This window comes from Sipha flava, unplaced genomic scaffold, assembly GCF_003268045.1.
Source record: "Sipha flava isolate LNK unplaced genomic scaffold, YSA_version1 238_pilon_pilon, whole genome shotgun sequence".
Classification (NCBI taxonomy): domain Eukaryota; kingdom Metazoa; phylum Arthropoda; class Insecta; order Hemiptera; family Aphididae; genus Sipha; species Sipha flava.
In genome coordinates, this window is record NW_020272880.1 from 345,763 (window position 1) to 368,745 (window position 22,983).

Here is a 22,983-nt window from a genome sequence, read left to right on the forward strand (position 1 = left end):
TTAAATTAAAATAAAATAAATTACGAAAACGTTACATTTAAAATTGCCAAAGAAAGTTGACAATAACGAATTGATTTTAAGTTGGAGCACTTCCAACGTCCAATTTCTTAGATCTTTATATTGCTGTATTGTGCTTATAAGTTACAATAGTTTTAAATTATAACCTATCACAGAGACAAATGTTCGAGCCGAGTAGTCGGTGTACCTATAGAGCGAGACGAAAAGGAAGACAAACTTAAAAGTGAATTACTTTTTTCTAAAACCAGTATATTAAACAGGTAATAAGTAAACTCAGAAAGCAATATATGTTCTTAAATTTATTCATGAAGGTCCTTATTTTTATTATCGAACTCGATCGAACACGTCAATTTGAACGGTTTTTCTTACGACCCTACACGATGGCGATGTCTTATTTAAATTAGCATTTTATAAACATTATTTTCTCATCGAACTCGTCAAATTTTTACTGTCCCACTTCCCTGTAAAGTCTCCTTGGTAAGGGGCGGTGACTATTTCTAGCAGCTACTGCAGGAGTTACGGAACGCGACCCGTTTTCGGTAAATACGTTTGGAACCTAATCGACCCAACCGCGTTCAATTTCCTTAGCCCTAAGCCTGATTGAAATTCGTACCCGTTGGATAGGGTTATTCGAATCGGAATTCAGATAAGTAGTTATATTATGTCGAAGTTGTATTACTTATTTCATTCTCGTGCAGGAACTTACGGACATATGGGTGATTTTTCTTACCGTGTTACGCGTCGTATGGTGGACTCGCATTCACCCACGGTAATGCATCGTTATGAGAGTGTCCCAAACTGCCGCCGTTTCGTCGAGCGAAGAAGAAAACGCGCGCCCTACAAAGAAACTATATACAGTGTACATGGTTATTATTTCACCGTTATAAACACGAATTCCGTTTACACCCCACCGCCGCTCCACTGTGTGGAGGCGCTATTCTCATCGTGCATTATCTCTCTACCACCGCTACCACCACCACTACCACCACCACCACCACCACCACCACCACCACCACCACAACTAACACCCTTTGTGTCGTGTCAACACGCACACACCCGCACAATCACACTAAAAATAAATAGCCAATGACTTTTGATCAAAAAACGTATTTCGCCCCCGAAACGGTCCATTTGATTTCAATACTCCGAGCGCGGCTGTGTGTGTATTTATTTTATATATACATTTATATAAACTATTATTTGTGTGTGTTTATGTGTTGGATGGATATTTTTGCGCGGCGTTCCGATGGGAGTTCTGCAGTGAAGGGTTCTCTGTCTCTTTACCCACTCTCACAGTCATTCGCTCTCTCTCTCACACTCTATTTCATGCGCATACAACCAACTTCTCTTCCTCCGATCCACTCCGTGTCGCTTGATAAATTTATTGTTATGTTAAAACTCTTGTGTTCAATTTTATTTCAACGTACATACCTATTAAATTTATATCGTACTTCATCTACAAACCGTTATAGAGCCATTAAACGTACAAAACAAATACCATATTGATACAGTATATGATTTTGAATTTTGTTCAAATATCGCATGTGATGGGTTACAACGAGACCGGTGTGATCAGTCGTTCGTTTCCATTAATTTACTTTTAACTTTTTTTATCGTTCGGATCATTTATTAACATTCTTTTTTCTATGCGACCGATGATTGCGACCTAAATTCATTAGTTGTTTTGGTTCATTTCTAACCGTCAAGCTTGTTACGAAATAAATATGAAATATTTATGGTGCATTTTACGTGTCAAATTATCGATTTTCCGAACCTTTTTATTTAATATTTTGATATTTTCCGAGTGCTATGACTTTTGCGAATTTTTCAATGCGAAACGGAATAATAAAGTGTATTTTCCAAGACCAATTCCCAGTCATAATAATCTTATGTTCATGTTCATAACTGGGTTATTGAAAGCAATATGTTTGTAAAAATATAAACGTACTCTTTTACTCTGTTCAGGTCCCCCTATACAAGCCATTTAAATTTATAATATTAGGTATTTTTAATAATTTATACAATTTTTTACGTGTTCCGCAGCGTTTTTAGGAAAAATTAAAATGGCAACGGTGCATAATTAAGTACTATAAAACGATATCAATATGTACGCGATAGCAGTTAAAAGTATATAAAATGTTAATTAATCTGACCGTGTAATGTTGCAGTCATAAATAGTTCATAGAATCACATTTTCAAGTCGTAAATAAAAATATTCCAAAGTACATAATCGTGTACAAATGGATTTATTACCCGATAACACGTAGCTAAATAATTTAAAAAGTATGACTTAATCTGGAAAATTTACATTTACATTTCACGGAAAAATAAACGATATAAAAAACAATCAACTCCGACTCGATTCTTCCGTTCGTCGATTCAACTAAATATTCCAGTTAAAAATACGTGTAATCTGTACACATCAACCGTTTGCATTTGACAATCGTTTTGCTCGAAAACTTCGAGTACACACGATGATATTATATTATATTATATTATTATGATTAAATTTTCGTGAAATCGTTAAATTATAAATGATTAACATCATTGCAAACATTAAACTATATAATATATATTTTATATTTAATATCGACAATATCTCGAAATACTAATTGCTTTTTTTAACATATTACTTGGTTTTTTTCCTGCCACTTAGTTTTAGTTGAATATGTAATGCAAGTAGTTTTTCAAAACCATGATTATTATTCGTAGATTTTTTGACTGTACGTTTTTATTTCCTTCACTATTTTTTTAACTTTGTTAAGGGGGTTAGAGGGCAGTAATAATGGAAAATTAAAAATTAAAACGACAAAAAATGATAGCCATTGAGTCAATGATACGATTAAATTTTTTTCTCGGCTACATTTTCCTTTCATAAAAAATCATAACTAATCCTAAGTGACCGTTTCTATCTGTTGTTAACCATTAATTATATATTAATATAAAAATTATATTATATTCTATAACTTGAACTTGTATTTAAATATTATAAAATAATATAATTTGAATATTACCTTAAATATTCATCTTTTTTTTTTTTTTACAAATTCGTGTACTCCATATCATCACATAATTTTTATTTTAATTAAAATATAATTTTGCGTACGCTCAATGATTAATCAAATGAAAAATTAATAGACAGTTATTGTTAATTAATTCTGATGTGTGCCAGCGAACGATAAAACTAATATATTTGCAATATAAAATCGAATTGTTGAAGTTGAATAAATTACCATATGTATATTGAAATTAATTTTATTTAATATGCGTAAAAAGATTATAAATACGAAAGTAAGTTTGCATTCGATTGCAAAAAAAAAAATTGAAGAATACTTCACGTTTTTATCAATAATTTGCTGTTTACATCCAAAATAATGCCATCGTAAATGTTATGGTGGTTTAACCATTTCCGATAAGATATGTGTACAAAACATTTTCAATGAATCAAACACCATGGTGTGACTACTAAAACGTGAGTTGAATCAGTATAGCGCCTTAATTTTTGATAAGAAATCTAAAACCGTTACATCGCGGCGTTATTATATTTTCTTCGGGAAATCGTTCGTAAACCCTTATCGCTTTCATAAAATATTGTAGTTGCTTAGTTATGTTTTTCGTTTAAAGAGGGAAGGAAAAAATTGCCATGCCGTCGCCTTGTTCCCTTCGTCCCCTCGTCACCGTTGTAAATCACATACAGACTTACATATATGTACATATACATTGGTTCCTATAGTATTTTTGTTTTTTACAAATCGTATAATTTTACGAGTTTCTCTTTTCCTCTCGATTCGGCGTGACGTGATTTGGAGGGTAGTTAGAGGTACCTGGTGTATGTATATGTGTTTCGGTTTGTTTGTTTGTGTGTGTAGGTATAATCGGACTCCAAACGAGAGTAGGTTTGTGACATGCAATGGAAAAACGACACGCAAGGCATAGCCTATAAAGTATAGTAGAACTATTTCCTTATCCCATGTTACATTATATTATTATTATTATTATTATTATTACTATGCACGATATGATATTGCTCAAAAACTGTAACATTATGTACACGTTTGTATATAGATGTATTTTTTTACCTTCAAACTCATACCAAGTACGATTTATAATCCATAAATTGTATCATGTATAATCACTTCAAACCATGTTTATGGATCGGTTTGAGTTATGCACGCATTCAACGCTGACGTAAATTATACAAACAGTTTGTATGTGTGTGTGTGTGTGTGTGTGTACATCATATTAGTTTATTTGTTTGTGTTCAAGTTTAATCGTATTGAAATGTATTCAGGATAGAATCGAATATTTTGACCCATTTTTTTTTTTTTACATTCTACTTTACTTATATTTAAGACGAATTATTAGAATTTATCACGATTCAAATGATGAACGGACATATATAATGTAGAAATAAAACTATAATGGTTCTATAATTGGAAAGAGTTCGTTTCGTTTTCACCGCTAAACTATGCTAAATGTTTAAAAATAAAATTACAGTTTATCCATAAATTTTATAACACAGTTGTTTTCAAAAGTTTTTCGGAAGGATCGATTAGGTGACATTAAAATTATGAGTCCCAGATGTACCGCATTTCATATTAGTAAAGCCATTATACAAAGTACCTTCTGCAATGAAGCCGTCAAAAAATTTGTTGTAAAACTGTACAAAGAACGTAGTTTACTGGAATAAATAAAAAAAACTTTGTTATCCGATTTTATTGCATTTTAAATAATTTAACGCCATTATATGTTAGTTTAAAATTATTCAATCTATTTTTTAATTTTAAATTACTTCTGAAAAAGAGTTTATTTTCTCAAAGAATCACTATCATCAAGCTAAAATTTGCAACTACGAATAAATAATCAGCACTCATTATTAATTTACAAATATCAATATTTTGTTTTATTAATATTTATGTGTAATAGCATTTGGTATCGATTCGAATTACAAATCAGTTAAATAATTTGCTAAAAATATCTTAGAATCAATATACTCCATACTTACAACTATACACGAATCTCAGAGTATTTCTGGGGCGAAAATAACGAAAATAACGCTGCAAAATGGTCTTATTAATAATTCCACGTTTAATTCAAAGGATTTTAAAAGTTTATGCCAAGACGGGGGTAATTAAAAAACAATAGAAATTATAATAGGTTTCACCCCTGAAAAAATTTCCAGTAAACTCCGAAGAAACGTGAAGTTTAATTTATTCGGTCTTATGATAAAGGACTAGCGGTGAAGGACAATAGCGAATAACTAGCGGTGAAAATGAAGACTTGTTTTTCTCCTTGAAATTACCAACACAAAGAGAATCATTACGAGTGAGAATTTACAAGACTTCGAAGTATTTTCACTCTGAACCGTAGCCCAAGTGGCATACCTTAGAAAACTGCAGACGAAACCCTTCGTGGTGTCTTCTAAATGTTTACCTTGATGTGTTTGATGACGTTCCTGATGCCTACAACTTTTCAAAGTTGTAATTTCCACAGCATAGTTTACCTCGGACATTTCTGCTATAATCAAAGTTCTTTATACACTATGTATACATTACATAAATGTAGTTTAACTCAAACAAAAATCTTAATTAGCCAAACAAACTGTGAATTATAATTATTGAAATACATAAATAATTTGTTAATCAAAATCTTTCTCCCATTTTTCATTGGGAATATTTTTGTTGATTATTTAGCAAAAAATATTATTTTAGTAATACTATAAATCATTTATGTATTATCAAACTATTTAATTGTTAAACTATACTGAAATAATAAACATTTTCATTTATTTTATTTCGACAAGTTTTTAAAATCTCTTAATTCTTATCAAAGTATGATAAAAGTTATCACGAATAAAATTGTTTAAGATATGCACTGAACCGTTCAATTTTATAATTTATTTCAGCAGACTAACCAAAATTTATAAATATTGAAATAATAATGTTCTCTTATAAGGATATATTAAAATATTTTATCGAATTTATATAGTAGGAGAACTACAAAATAAATTATAGATTATCATATTGAAAATAGTTATTATCTATTAATTTACGTTGTATATATTTTATTGGTTTCTCGTTTCTCAACTTGTAAATATATTTTTATATTATACTATAAAGTCTCGAAGAACAATGACCTATATAAAAAAACTTAAATAAATATCTTAGCGTTAAGTAGACCATTAAATTTATGATTTTTATTGTCGTTAAATCTTTTGCTCCCTCTGGGTAGTTTTTTAAATAGAAAAAATTATTTTAACGATCATTTATTCAACGTTATTTGATAACAAAATATTAATATTGTATTGTTTAAAAGTTGATTGAAAATTAAAATGTATGAATAATACTAGATATTCTCTGAAAAATATAATAATAAATAACCTTAATAAAATTAAATTATGCATCATAATATATTTTATGATTAGGTATTCAAAAATTTCAAATTATAATACTATTATATTTGTTTTTTAATTTATTTGATTTATTAAACTCGCATAAAATTTGGTTTTATCGTATAAAATATGGAACATAAACTTTGTGAACCATACGAAACTTAATAAACTTCAAACGACATTTCTATCGATCTATGGATTAGATACTAAATTATAATCATAATAGTTTATATTAATTTTTTTAAAATCACCTGATTCTTATTTACTTGTTGTTGTGTACACAATGAAATTTTCAAATTATTATACGAATATTATTCTCACAAACTTCCGCCCTTTGGGTTGGACCAATACTAGAATTCTATAGTTATTTACGGTGTTAACAAAATCGAATATATTTTTCCTAGACTGTTATTCTTACAAGTCATGTGGAAGTTTCGTGTAGTCTTTTCAGGCATATAATTTGTAAAAAAAACATATACACAAATATGTTTAAGCACTAACGGTTATTTCTTTATTTTATAGAAGAATGTGACGAAGCACTGGGTATGGAATCTGGTGCAATTCCGGATTCAGCGATCACAGCAAGTTCGTCGTATAATGTTCCCAATGTCGGACCGAGCAATGGAAGGTAAGACCACGAAGTTTTTTTTTCACCTTCCCATACTTTTTCGTAGTTCAGATAAATGTGAAAGTAACGAAGTAAAATTGCAAACTTCTAATAAAAATATACCAATTTTCGAGAATCCAATTAAATGATTTTGTTTAAAAATTTGTTTGATTTTACAGCGGTAAAAACAAATAGCCATTAGATAAAAAAACAACATGAGATTTACAACTTTGGAAAATAGTTTTTGTTTGCATTCAATGTAGAAAATGAAAATCTAATATCAATACTATTCCCCAGCCCTTAATGGACATTTATTTTATTCGTATAAGTATATTATGATCAATATACAAAAGTTAATAACCACGAAATTATTATATTTAAATTATTAATTTTTTTACGCACTTTTTAACTTATTTTGTTGATAAAGTCAGTCATATAAATCTACACCTTCATATTTATGAACCCAAACAAAATAATTTATCGAAGGTATTCTGGTATTAGATTTATCATTTCGAGACTCTTTGGAATGAATGATTAAATACATATTTGTATTCCGAAAACGAAATCGCAGTACCGTGTCCTCTTGGTAAAATAATCTTTTATTTATTGTATTCGTTATCGTGACTGTTTAAAACCATCCTTAATTTACCAACTACACACGTTTCTCACAATCTCTTATCATTATACTTTTATGGTACGGTGTCCTATTTTTTTTTTTCGCATTCAAAATCCGATTAGGTTTAATTATTATTTTACGTGGTTCCCACGTTTTATTTCAATTCATCAATAATACAATTCAGTATTCCATTAGAACATGACAATGTGCATTAATTCGTACGCCGGTTTGAATTATAATAAAAATGCGTTGATAAAAGAAAAAAAACCGTTAAATAATTGAAACATATTTATTATGATTCATAATCGAAGAATTTTTTTTTTCAACAACCGGTTATTTTAGAAACTCATCTAAAAAGAAATTATATAAATGTGAATAGTTTATTGATTATTTTTGAAAATAATTCCGGTAAACAGCTTTTAATAAGACATTTAAACAGTACAGTGACGCGTACTTGAGTTCTGCGGGGGATTATGATCATAACGGTACATTCAACAAGGGTAATCCGCAAAAATCGAAACAAATCAACGAAAACAATACATAATGTAATAGTCGTGTCAAATGATTCGTGTCGATCTCGCGTTGTCTTCGTGTTGACGAAATGAAATTCGTAAAGTCAAGGTGATTTTGATAACATCGATTATCAGGCGTACGTCGTTTGACACGCATGCGCGCAACATTATACGCGTGTGACGATTATAGTGAGGCTGGCGCGTGTGCAAATGGTTTTACTCTCGTGGCAAAAACGGCTAAAACGCATTATTATTAGACGTGGATCGTGTCGGCGCAACGCGAGTTTCGTTGGATCGGTTCATTCGTGAGACTGAAACGGGGGCGCGTAGGTAATATTGATGGCCTTTTTCCCACTACACTTACCAATATAAGTGTTTTAAAATTGGTACAATGTATGTATAATTATGTATTGTACGATATAAGTATAAAAAAAAAAAAAAAACTAGAAAGTATAAGATACACTACTACACAATGTTTACGTTCTTGTTTTGTTGTGGCTAATGAACATTTCAGACGGCATCGGTCATGACCAAACGCGTTTAAAGCGAAATTATTCTGTTTCGACTACGTCGGTGCGAGTGCGCAACATAGTTCTCCATGCTCCGTGTTCAACAAAACTGTGTTAGTCTGACCAACGGTGTTCAAAAGGGTTTTGCTCTTTTTTAGACAGACCTTACGCGTGCGCGACGTAATAATGTATTCACGGGTCCTGGCGCGCGCCGTTCGGCTAGTACACGTTGTCCATCGAGTGCTCGAGGCGATTGCCACTCCCGTTGATTCGACTCGTCCCTGTCGCGTATACAACGTCGGGGCACGAGCAACACTCGCGTGTAATTACGCAAACCGTTAATATTTTATCCGATTAATTGTGCACGCGACGGGAGAACGTCGCGTGCGCGTACCACACATATCTCATCCGAGTCGTGTTCGCCGTTGGCTTTTAGCGCCGACCACAGGTGTCCAACGCGAATGAATGTACATCGCGGGATCCGTGCGGCGGCGTCCGGTGAAATTAATCGTTGTCAGCGAATGCGGAAGTGTCGTAGACGTGACTGCCATTAGCGACAGCGGATGTGCGGGTAACGACGAACGGTCACGGACGAAACGGACGATTGTGTTTCGTCGGAAAAGGATGAAACAATATTATTCCATTTCGGCACGATAACATTCCGGCGCATGTTCAAGATCTTCGAGCTTAGTCTCGGCGCACTCGATGGTGCCCTCGTGCGATTTTCTGTGTACAGTCAAACATACAACTTGACAAACATGACGGTTGTCCGAAAAGAAATTCCGAAAAAAAACGAACGATTTCATCCCAAAAAATCGTTTTTATCGTACGAAATATTATTTAATAATTTGCATAATCCTTTTCTTATATAGAACTACTGATACGATTAAAAAGGAGGGACTTTTTTCCCCCAGATAATTCTTCAATTTAAAACATAGTTAAATATTTAACGAGTATAGTTAGTAGATAGTTATCGAGCCGAATTTTGCAATACGAACATTTTACAAATTGTAGTTGAATATGTGTGGCGTCAAATGTATTCGTTATAATATTAATACATTTTGAACTTAAACATTTTTTATGATAGTCAAAGAATATTTATTGATATAAAATCACTCCTATTTTACATTGCACTCTCTCCGAGTAAAACCGAGAACGTCTTACAATTTGTAAATAATTAATAATTATAATAATAAATAATATTAATAATAGTATTTTAGCGATGTTGGATTAATTACCTTAAAAAGTAATAAGTTACCTTATTCGTTACGCATTACTTAAATTTAATGAAAATTTTACGTTACTTACATATAATTGTAATAAAATAACTCGAGTTTTCAATGAAAAAATTAACTACATTACTTTTAAGTTACAAATGAAAATATTGAAAAAAATAAAAAAAATATTTACTCAAGATACTATAGAAAAAAAATACTACATACAATAAATACTAAAGTGTTTTTATAAATTTGATGAACTGATTTTGAATGTTGATAACGGTTTCGAGATTCCAACACATAAATTACAATAAATTATATAATTTTTTCTATTATCTGACTCGTATAAAATATTTAAAACTTATTATATTGAGGCCAAGGAAGGTTTAATTTACCTTCTTCAGGATCCTTTCAAAAATTTTAAAATTAAAGGGTAAAAATATAAAATTATTAATTACAATAAAACACAACGATTACAGATTTCGCCAATATGAAGAAATTAACTGTTAATTGTAACGATAACCAAATAGTCGTATATTTTATTTTATTTTTATATACTTTTTATTATTTATTACTTATGCAAATCCTTTAAAATTCGTTCATGATTTTATACAGTTTGAATATATTTTGACCAATTACTATTTATATATCAAAACGTTAGGGTACCTCTCGGAAAAATTGTTCAAATTTTATTGAAATTATATTTAATTATAATTATAATTATAATTAATTTAATCAACGGTAATACTTTTTTTTTTTTTTTTTTTTTTTTATTGTTACAGCATCAACATCATGGTTATTAGCTTACAAGATTATATAGTTATGTACATAAGGGGTTTTTTACAATGGTGTTTAAGGGGAAAAAGAGAAAATATAAAAATACATAGTACAAAATAAATTATATAAATTGGTTAAATTAAGTTGTACATTTCAATTTTTTTAACAAAAGAGATTATTTTTGGTATGTCTGCGTAAGGTCCTATAGATTCATAAAGATTGTCAGGTATTTTGCATTCTTTTCTGGCTTCCGTGAAGATTTGGCAGTGGATAATGATATGTTTGACTGTCATGGGAGAATTGCAAGAGCGGCATATAGGAGGTTCGGTCTTTTCCATTAGGTATCCATGAGTTACTCTCGTGTGGCCAATTCTAAGTCGGTTAATGATAACATTTTCTTTTCGATTTGGAAGATTGAGTTTTGGCCAAGGTTCGACTGGGTGTTTGATTTCTCTTAATTTGCTATCGGTAACTTGACGCCAATCTGAGTCCCATAATTGCATGCAGTATTTGTCGACGGTAATACTATTTCTAATGTTCGTATGTATACATTTATCGGTGTAATATTTTATCCATATATTTTTAAATATAACTTATTGTATCATTTATTGTATAGATTGTAAGTTTTCATAAACCTAAGTCATTTTTATAATAAAATATATATATATAATATGGAACCAATATATTTTTGTAGAAAAGTTTGTTGGATCGTAGATACCTATTTGTGACGCTTTATATCAGAGACAATACTTTTATAAAACAATTAAAATTACGTTTTCATTACAGAATACGAATCGTAATGAAATTTAATATAAATGTAATGCACAAAGCAATACATTAGTTTAAAGTTAATTATAAAATAATAATTCGAAATCAATTCATTAAGTAGTAACATTTTTTTATGCAAATGTTATGGTCCCATAAAAATATTGGTTACATATTATTGAGATTTTTGTTGAATTGAGGTTCAACTGTACTCATTGCTTTTACCATTTTTACCGAAAAACTACAGTCTGTTTGCTGTCATTTTTTTATCCTTTTTTTTTTTTTTTTTTGATTCATATCTTCTCGTTCGTCACTTATTACGCGCACTTGTACATTCATGCAACACTGCAGAATAGTCTTGTGTTTCTCTGAATTTTCTACTGCTAGAGGAAATGAAATATAATATAATATTTGTTTCTTCTCCCGAGCAAACACAACTCGAACGCAATTTTTTTATCGTACCCGCCATATAGTTATTGAACCTTCGTTTAGCGCCAAACAAATGGGTTTGGGAATATTCTAATGCGATATTTTTAGGCACAATCGAACATCGCCGTCCTACATTTATAACGACTGCGGTGGCCTACAGCGGAACGATGAGGCGCACGCGATACTCAGATTCACCCAGGAATAAAAGGAAACTCGCTGCGGTGAATATTACACGCATCATCAAAGCACCTCCTGATCTATATAATATTTATAGGGTTCTTAGCGTAGCGTACGCCGTAAATTCCGTTTTAATGGCCATCCCCCCGTAATACGCAGTCAACCACGAAACGTACACGTTGAAACATATTAATTAACCACGTTTTAATACCCGCGCAGCAGTGCCATCACGCGATAGGGGATAACGGGGGACACCCTCTACGGATAGCACCAATTTGCGATGATTAGTTATCGGTTTAAGAGCGGTAGACTTCTTGGAGAGCGTCAATAAAAAAATATGATGATAACAACAGCCGCAACACGTATCCCGTACAGAAAGTAACTGTTGGCTAAAAATATAATAATACGTGTGTGTGTGTGTGTGTGTATGTGTGTGTTTGCGTAAAACAATCCCGTGTTTTATTAAAAATAAGGATGCGGGTGGGAAGGGGGAGAGGAATAAAATACACAGTGCTTATACTCCGAGAGAAAAACAAAACCAACAACACCACATGACTTTTATTGCTACCGGTGCCGACCCGGATTTGATTAAATTAAGCGACCTTCCTGGCATTATTTCATAATTAGCAAGGACTTGGCCACGGTAACAATACAATCTTCCTTGCCCGGCTTAAGCACGTACCCGCTGTTTTTAAGGTCGGGGTTATTCTACTTTATGGGTGCATTCCAAAAAAAAAAATAATAATAATAATAATAATAATAAATAAATAATAATAATAATAAATAATATTAAAAAACCAAAAACAAACAATTAACCTAGAAAAAAACCAGCAGGCATTTTAATATAGTTGAAATTATGAAATTATAACAAATCAGTTTAGTGTTTAAATTCTGTTCTTTTGAATTTCTGTTCGTTCTAAAAATGTTAGGGCTTTAAAAATATCAAATTGCAAAATAATTTTATCGTGCATAACTTTGTGTTCTGTCATACAGTAAGCTGCATAAATTTATATTTATTTTCCTTTTGGACTTAAGTTTCTGTTACAACAATTATAATCCTACTAATGTGATTTTTTTCTACATTTTTTATAGAATGAATAAATTAGATTGAAATCTAAGTTAACATGAGAATGGGTGACTTATAAAAGGTCAAATATTTGGTTATTTAAAAAAAAATGTATGAAGTTGAAAGACTGCTCGTTTTCTATGAATTTTTATTTCGCTATATAGAGATAGTTTATCTTTGTTTGGCAGTACTTTTACCATGAAAGGATAACGTGTTTGATGTTTATTTCGAAATTGCAGTTATCGCAGATAAGTCTTTATTAATGCAGAACAGATAAGGATATTTTGACTCTATTGTGATGGTTAATTCTTAGTGTATTGTCAAACTTCTCGGTGGTGTCCATTTAGTAGAAGAATCATAGGCGTGCGCATACCTATATTTCAGGGGGTTCCTACTACACTTTTGGAGTCCTATTTTAACCAAATGTGCAGGTATATTTAATAAATGATAATACATAAATAATTAAATAAATATAACTTTAATATTTTATTTAACATCGTGGTATATTGATCTCAATGAATATATTTTCCTTGAATCTCGTATATTTTATCTCAGATAACTTAAACTATTAATATTTTTTACTTTTTTAGCCCATTACTACTGAACACAACTAGCTTTTATATTATCATAATTAGTTTTTGTACGAACATTATGAATATTTTTTTTTTTCCTATTACGAAACGTGATTTATTTTTTAGCAAATAGTTTACAATAAATCACATTTAATTTGTAGACCATCAGTTAAAATACGGGCCCCTTATTCTTTGATTTAAATTATAAGGCCCTATTTACAAAATTTCAAGAGGTACCCGGAATACACCCAACATCCATTGTACGCACACCTTTGAGAAGAAGTATTTATTTGTTGAGTTTATTCGAGTCCGGGTTTGCAGAGGTAGCTTGATCGGTTGTTTTGCTTCTTGAAATTTCTATGTTAGAAGGTAAGAAAAGGTAATTCAATAGAATTTTCTTTGGTTAAAATTATTTTTCAAATATGTGGAACGATTTCGTAATTACAGAAATGTCGAAGGTCACTAAAATAAAACCTCAAGGAAACCGAAATTTTCGACTGAGAAAAATTCTGGAATCATTGGATGGAGAATGGTGGATTTTTTGAATAGGTTTGATGCACAATATGTAATAACTAAAGGACTAAAGGAAAGGAAAAATAAAAATAATTCTGCGGTTGTGAAAATGTGTATAAAAAATATATAGTACTGCCATGTAGCTTCCGGGTATACATTAGAAATAATGATTTTTTTCGTAGGGATTGGGTAGTTTTCTTATGTTTATTCTAGTACCTTCTCGGAACAATTTTAAATAAGTAATTTGATATTGCTTATATCATAAATATGCTGAGATGATATTGGGTGATGGAATTGTAATTTTACTGATTGAGGTAATTTATTCAATTCAAGTGAACAATATAAAAAGTATAACATGTGCACGTATTTTTGATGTACTGATTGAATGGCTTTCCAATCTCCGCGGTAACGACTAAATACATGTTTAGTGCGTATACGTATTATCGCGTACAGTACAAAGCATTATAATCTTAGTCGTACGGTGCGACGCGCAGGGAAATATGTTATCGAGAGCTATAAAGCACTCACGAAAAAGCGCACGTCTTATTCTTCGGCTGAGATACAAATACTTATTGAGTTATTTACGTCTCAAGTATAATATTTATACATAAAATAATACATACCCAAACCATTATGGATCACCTTCATATCAAACTGTAGATTGTAAATTCCTTGGTTCATCTTTGCATTCACTTTACTTCATACATAACTTCTCCATCCAAGACAAAAATATTGAATTTACTTTCGTCTGTAAATATTACTTTATTCCGTAAATTAACAGAGTGATATAAGACGTTGTCTCTTGCAAAATGAAGTCTCTATTTTCTATTTTTTTTTTTTTTTATTCACAAAATATGTTCGTCATCCAAAAAAAATTTAATACTCACATTAACATATACTCTAGAAATATTTTCAAAATTTCCTATTTAGTGCTATTTTAGGAGCGTTATCTTTTGGATTCATCATAAAATTTTATCTGACTATACGTTTATTATAGTTTAAAAGTTTTTCGACTGATCGTGCCGTCACTTATTAATAACACTATTGTAAGTAAACAGGCCTTTCCGTCACTAAAATTGAAGGGAACGAATATTTATAATTATTATCATATTTATATAATCTTATATTTTATTATTATTATTATTATTAATAACACTATTGTAAGTAAACAGGCCTTTCCGTCACTAAAATTGAAGGGAACGAATATTTATAATTATTATCATATTTATATAATCTTATATTTTATTATTATTATTATTATTATTATTAGTATAACAAGTTTTTTTTCGCAATACATTTAAAAATCATAAGGGGAAAATATGCAAGTGTTGATTTATCAATAAAAATATAATTTTATTGTAAAAAGTGTGTATTTATTTAAAAACATACGAAAGTGTACGAATAATTTTTACACTCACTATATATATAAATATATATTATTAAATAATATATTTACATAATGTCCCAGTTGTGAAATGTGATGAATTTTATACCAACACAAAATAAAACCTAATAGCACTTGTGATATATATTTGACTGGTATACGTATATGGAAAATGTGATTAATACAATACAATTTAAATATTTACCATTCCAACTTTGGTCTATTTACCAATGTGCAATTGTATTTTATAGAATTACAAACACCTTGGCAATCCATCTACGATATAACAATGTTACTATAACAAATATACAAAACGGCTTAGAGTTCTGTACAATTTTAAAAATCAAACATTAAAAATAAATCGATTGCCACGAGGAGTGTTTATTCTAAAAAGCACGCGATTTATCATAGAATTCTCTATACAGTAGAAATATATGTTTCTTTTTAACGTTCGAACATTAATGCTACCGAAAATATTCTCGTTGTTGAGTATTTTAAAATATGCCGTAATACTTAAACGCCGGAATGTATTTTTAAAAACGAGAATTCCGCGTGGCCCAATTTTTAGCATGCTCATATTTCAGCTCTTCCGTTTGTTTTTATTCGTTTAGCGATTTCGAGGTACACTTATGTACTGCAGTGGAAATATATATATTAATTTATACATTCTTCTCCTTTCCTCCCGCTCTCGTTCCCCCATTTCTTCTTTTTTTTTTTTTTTGAATCCGTAAGAAATATTTTTCTCGTATACGAATGTAAATAAAACATAAATAAAACGCGGAGTGCGATATATATTTTAAAAACAGCTATCTAAAGCGTACACATATCGTATGACAAACAAAACGTAAAAAAAAAAGCGGGCGTGACGAATCGTGTACGTCGTATTTCTATTTTTCGCACCCCGGTCGCACAGTTCTCGCAATAATTATATCCCTCGTTGCGTTTCTTTAGCGAGCGTCGACGTTGGACGGACCAGCGAGTCGCGTGCGTGACGGATACGCGGACAGGTACGGGCGGCGGCGAGAACAACTGCGAACACGTGACGACGAGCACATGACCGTTTCGCAGACCCGCCGGCGCCCCGCGGTCGCGCGCACATGTCTTCCGCCCGGTACGATGAAAGTGGGCGATGCGCGTCCAGTGCCTCCGAAACGTGGACGGTTCGCCACGTCGCGCAACAGGTCGGGTGACCATCGACCGTGTCGCAGCGTCGGCTTTGGACCGGTTCCCGCCCGAAAAAAAAACGGGTGTTTTCGACCCCCGGTCAAAGGACACCGTCCGACGTCGGAAACGGATTGCGACTAGCGTAGTGTTGGCCCTGCATCCCGTCTTGAATTACCGTCCTCTGCTTCCGTTTTAAAGACGACCACCCGCTCGCGCGTCTGCGAATCAGTAAAACGACAGTGGCGGCGATCACATCGTCCGTTTTATTCTTTCAAGTTGGATCGAGTTTTCGAATGCGTACGTATTCACGCACATACACGCACCGCAGGGAAGTTAGTCGCGTCCAACATGCCGACGTTGGCCACAACGACGTGTATCTGCGCGTCCGTGTGTCAAACGTTGGTCCCCATGATCGGTCAACGTTTCCCGGTCTGTGTTGGAGCCAACGTTTGGCGTGTGTTGCGACCGGGTGTTGACGTCGAACGTAATTTTGTAAACCGGCGGTGTCGGCGCGTGTTGCGGTGACGCGCGCGCAAACCGTACAACGCGCGTCGTTCGGCCTCGCGCGCGAAACTATGCGACGGTAGTTGCGCGACAACGAACTCGCCCAGGGAGAAATAACAGTACGCGATAATGATAATGGTTTATTCGTTTATTTATTAACGTTTAACGCGACTAGCCCTTTAAGTACGGGATGTAATATTTATAACGACCAAAAAAGGAAGTGAGAACAGAAAAACAGAGAAAAATAATGTTTGCACAAAGTTAAAAAGAAAAATATGAGTATGTTATACTTACAATTATGTATAGATATTAAAAAAACAATAATAAGATCAACATTTGATTTCCCATCAATACTTGTCGGCTTCCGCATGATTTTTTAACCGTTGATCGATGCGATACGTGCTAGTGGGTGCGTCCGAAAAGTTAAATAAATCCCTAAAACGCTTTTTTCGCAGTTATTCGAGAAATGCGTCGAGTTTGAAATAGCAATAACTACAGCATCCCGTATGGTTTTTTTTTTCAGTCATTTTTCGTGGTCTGACGTGTACACGAATAACCACGAAAGAGAAAGAGAGAGAGTGAGAGAGAGATAAAGAGAGAGTGAGGGAAGCTAAATCCCTAACAAGTTCGCGCAAGAGATAACTACACTTCCACCCTAATCGGACGTAGAATGTATTATGTATATATTTAAAAAGTACGCCCCTAAATGTTCGTTTGCAATTTAAACCGCATATTCTTTACGTTCTACGTGTTCATAAATTCATAAATAACAATGTGAGTACGAAATATAGAATATCATTGTAAACATTCAACTGTATTTATTATTAATTTTCAATTGAATATACAACGTAATAATTGAATTGTATATATGGTGTTGCAATTTGAAATTCTTATTCAACGCCATAAAGCATCGGGCTGCACTAGATGTTTATGAATTATTTAAACATTATACTGCTAGACACTTTATATTTATAATAATGATGATAATAATAACACAAACTGTATTGCACGAAGCTTACAATACATATTTGCGCCTTATGGAGTCAAAGTGTGTGATACTGAAGAAAAAAAATGTCATAATTAATCAAAGCATGTAAGAGTTATTATAAAGAGCAAATAAGATCATAGTGAATTGATAAATCGAATACTTAGATGTTTTAAATATTATACGAATGTATAATACAATAAAACTCGGAGCTTATTTACTTCTTTGGTGAATTGAAAAAATAAATATTTATTTTTATTTTTAAAAACATTCCTATTCCATAAAATTATATTTGGGTGATCATATTAGAACTACAATTTAGTTAATTTACTTTTGTGCTGAATGTTTTGGTAAGTACTACGGTGAGATATACCTTCTATTGTTGTATATTACCAACAATGTCACAATTTCATTACTACAGTGTACCAAATGCTAACTACCTGTAGTTCGTAATAACTATGTACCCAATATTTCCCCAAATCTCATCCGTCTACACTGCACACACATACCTGAATGAATACATGTCTGTTATATGATATCTTGTGTGTGTGTGTGTGTGTGTGTGTCACATACATAGACATTCGCTATACACTCTTGATACTCGGCTAAACGCAGTGCTTCTGCTTAAAGCGCCTGTTGAATAGACCGATTACACGAATAAAATCCTTGGAATTTCGTTAACAGCGAGTGTGCTCCAGTCCTTCTTCACCCTTTCGCTGTCGTGTAAGGATGACAGCGGCATGCTCACGTCATCCGGTCGTCGCCGCCGTCACTAATGCTCTCCGAAGCTTTTACACCCTAATTGGAGATTAGTGCCGAGTATAGTAGTGTTCGTCGCTTCTGTGTCACTTCTGTGTCGCTGTCCGTTCCTGTACATATTATTACACCCGTCACAGTTATTATTTATTTATACTCCAGCGCGAAGAAAATATTAAAACACATTTATGCGCATGGACTATAATATGCACGGAAAACAAATGTAGTTCATCAAGGGACATAATACATACGACGTAAGCGTAATTAGGAAAGGGTTAAAATTGGCCTCTCGTTATAATTGTCAAATGAAAAACTATTCAATACATTTGTATTGTCTAACGATAGACGCTTGCAGTTCTAAAAAGTATTATTTTATGCGCAATTTTGTATTATAATATTGCTTTGTTTAAATCCATTTAGGAGTTCGGGAGCAACAACTCCCCACGGGTATGTTCGACGAAGCTCCTATTTTGTGTAAGCATATTTAAATGAACTCCTGCCCCTTCAGAATCTTCGTCTAAATTTCACCAACGAATATATAAGAGATAGCTGTAGCCGACTTTCTGACTTATCGTTGTACACGATTGATATTAAACATAATATATATTACACGAACTACCACTCAGAACCGTATAATCGTACAAGTTTTTATATAATTATCGACGAAACTATGTATAATATAGTTGCAATTTATATGTCTGAGAGAAGACGGTTTGGAGCAGAGATCGTGTTCGAAACTTATCACGGAAGCATCGAAACTTCAGATCCGTCCATTTACTGCTTAGCTGACTTTTATGTTTCATCAGTCAAATAGATAGGAGTAGCCATGGTTGCTAGTTAACGTTGAACGGCTGGACTGCTAAAAATAATACTGACCTGCCTCTATCGCGTAAAAATCTGTTTACATGTAAAGTATGCATTAGACGAATCGAACGATACTTTTATATTACAAAAGTTTAATAATAAACATTACTCGTCAACAGTGTTACTGCGATGACACCGTAGTGTGTACACAGTATTGTTAACTAAACAACGATATACCCACCCACTGCTCGTCTAACGATATTTATTATTCTGCACAATATTATTATTAGTATATGACCGAATTTTCAATACGAGTGCCTTTTATAGGCGTAAGGATTCATTTCAATTCACATAATTGACGGCGTATTTCCTTCCTTTTTTTTTTTTTATAAATACATTTTAAAGCAAACTTCGAGTCTGTTGCTCCGAAAAAAAAAAATTTAATCCGAATAATGGAAAGATTCACTATGTGCCATAGACCATAGCGAATTATATACGGAAATATTCATAGTTATCTTTAATCTTAAGAGTTTACAGTTGTCGGACAAAAGCTTATATTAAATTCACGTCCAATCTGCACAAAAACCTATTACTACATTTTTCACTGAAAAATATCCATTACAATTTAAAATGCATTAAGAACAACAGTAATTCTAATAACATTATTTAACTGTATTACGAGGAAAATTATTTTAAATAATTTATAATATGATTTGAATTTTAAAATCACGTATCAGATTAAATTATATGAACACAGAGTAAATGCAATAATACATTTATTTTTTAACATTTGGGTGGATCTTATGTTAACTTTTAAATTGCTTTTGTTAATTAAACGATTCACCGCATCAACTATTGAAACTACAATATTTTAGTACATAAATATTTTTTATTAATATTTACTTTCCTATTAAAAAAGTTATCTATATGTAAATGACTAATTTTTCTTGATGTATTACTTCGTTTACTTTTTTATATTCAGTCGCAATTTTATTTACTTTGTTTATACCTAATGATGCATTTTTAATTCGGAACCGGTCTTACTTTACAAATATAATAATACTCCAAGTTGAGCATTTATTTATTTAAATATTCATTTATGAACATTAGCCATTTACTAATTTAAATTAAATTTTATGTTATTTAACAACAATTGTTGATTACTTATTTTTTCTCGTTGTTACAACTAACAATTATTAATTGAGAACATTAATAATTTGGAATAATTCATGTAAATTTTGTATTTATACATCTACATACATCTATAGTAAATATTATGTTAAACTGTTTGGCTGTTAACACTAATATGTAATTTGTTTTATTATTATCTGTAATTTTTGAGCTAGGATATTTTACTGATGAAGGGGAATATGGATTTCAGGAAAGATAAAAAAATTTAACCCTAGATAGGGTCAAAATGAGAAGAAGTTTAAAGGGTTATGAAAACACTTCATTCATCAGAACAAGACTTTTTTAGCAGGCAGATTGATAATTGTAAGGAAAAACAGTAAATTCGATACTGCGTTGAAATTGCGTTAATGTATCCCGTATATATCATAAAAAAAATCATTATTGTTCTTCAGTGAAAACTAAAAATATATGTTTTCACTTACCGTAGACAAAAAAATAAATAAAAAAACATATTCTAATCTATCTGGCATCTTATGTCTACATTTAATCCGTACAACCCGGCAATTTGATATTTTTTTAATATTTTTGGTTTTATTTGAGTTAAGAGGATTACAAGCCATTATTTTCTTTCTCTTTCTATCACACGCGCAATATAGGGATTTAGACGTTTTCTATTTCCAACGTACCAATTGATTTATTGATGGGATAAGGATTTTTAAAACTGATTTAAATTCTTCATAAAGTTTTCTTTAGTTTGACTTACCAACTTTTTTTATTTTGTCTCCCAAAATTTCACAAAATAGGATTAAATAAATTGGAAACATAAAAATTAATTTTTAGGTAATTAAGTACAAAATTTTAAAAATGTGAGAAAATCGATATAAAAAAGATTTTACAACGAATTCAAATCATTTTTCAAAATCCTTATCGACTTAATACATCGATCGGTACATTGGAAATAGAAAACGTCTAAATCCCTATATTTCGCATGTGATAGAAAGAGAAAGAAAATCATGGTTTGCAATTCCCTTAAGAAAGAAAATTCTTTATGACTTTATTCATACTTCGAATGAGATTAAGAAAAATAACTGTTAATAATTATATACTTTTTCTCTAGACTCAATTGATTGAAATATTTTACTTTTATTCGTGTGGTCTATTGATTATTTATATGTATTTTTTTTAAAAAAAATTTGGGAGAGCCAGTTTATTACATACATTTAAATTCAACTCGATTTACATCGTATACATTATATTATATTATTCAATTTAATTTATTTCGTCAACATTTAAGAATGTGAAATATAAATTTGAAGCAAGTGTAAAAATATTTTGTTGAGTATTAATCAAAAACGTTTTTATTGTACATCAATACTATTTTTAAATACAATACAATCGAATTAATTCAAAAAAATATCCACGAAGAGATTGATCAAATACTGAGAGTATCTAAATGAAACTCATTATTTGCAAATAAGTGGTGCTTATTCTGGTACGTTTGGTTTATTATTTTTCCCCTAAATTAAAAACAAAAGAATTGAGTTGAACTGCGGTACGCCAACGGAAATAATCATTCAGATATCGAGCGTGACATATATTTTCACAAGTTTTTAATATACACGAGTGCGTCCAAAGAGAAATAAAAAAGAACAGAAAAATTATTATAAGCTTAAATCATTTTGTTATATATAATTTTTGTTCTCTCGTATTCATCGTCGTTTTTGTTCGCCATTAAAGCCGGTTAATATATATTTGTCGCCTGCACTTTCGCAATGGTTCAACGCTCGTGTATGTGTGTGTGTGTGTGTGTGTGTGCAAGTGACGGTGTATTTGTTCGTCGGACGTAGCGCATATAAATGCAAATGCAACACGAATTCGTCATTAAAATTACCGTACGTTCACGAGCGAGCACACAAACTGAATTGGTTCACGTGTGATGGACTGATTCGCGTATATACGTACAAACAAATTTTAATACGCAAATGAATGCGCACGAACGTATGCGTACGATCGCGAAAGACGGAGATTGCAGGGAGAGAGTGCGCGAGATACATTATTGTCATAGTGAAGAGACTGTATGTAAGAG

General features: G+C 31.7%; 1 protein-coding gene across 3 annotated transcripts in view; it reads left to right on the forward strand.

The window, feature by feature from the left end:
• LOC112683964 (discoidin domain-containing receptor 2-like) overlaps window positions 1–22,983 on the forward strand; it is a 180,427-nt gene that overhangs the window by 95,078 nt on the left and 62,366 nt on the right. For all 3 annotated transcript variants that reach the window (XM_025555241.1, XM_025555240.1, XM_025555239.1), the window contains one exon: window positions 6,932–7,037. In XM_025555241.1, the coding sequence (XP_025411026.1) occupies window positions 6,932–7,037 (106 nt within the window). The remainder of the gene's footprint in view (window positions 1–6,931; window positions 7,038–22,983) is intronic.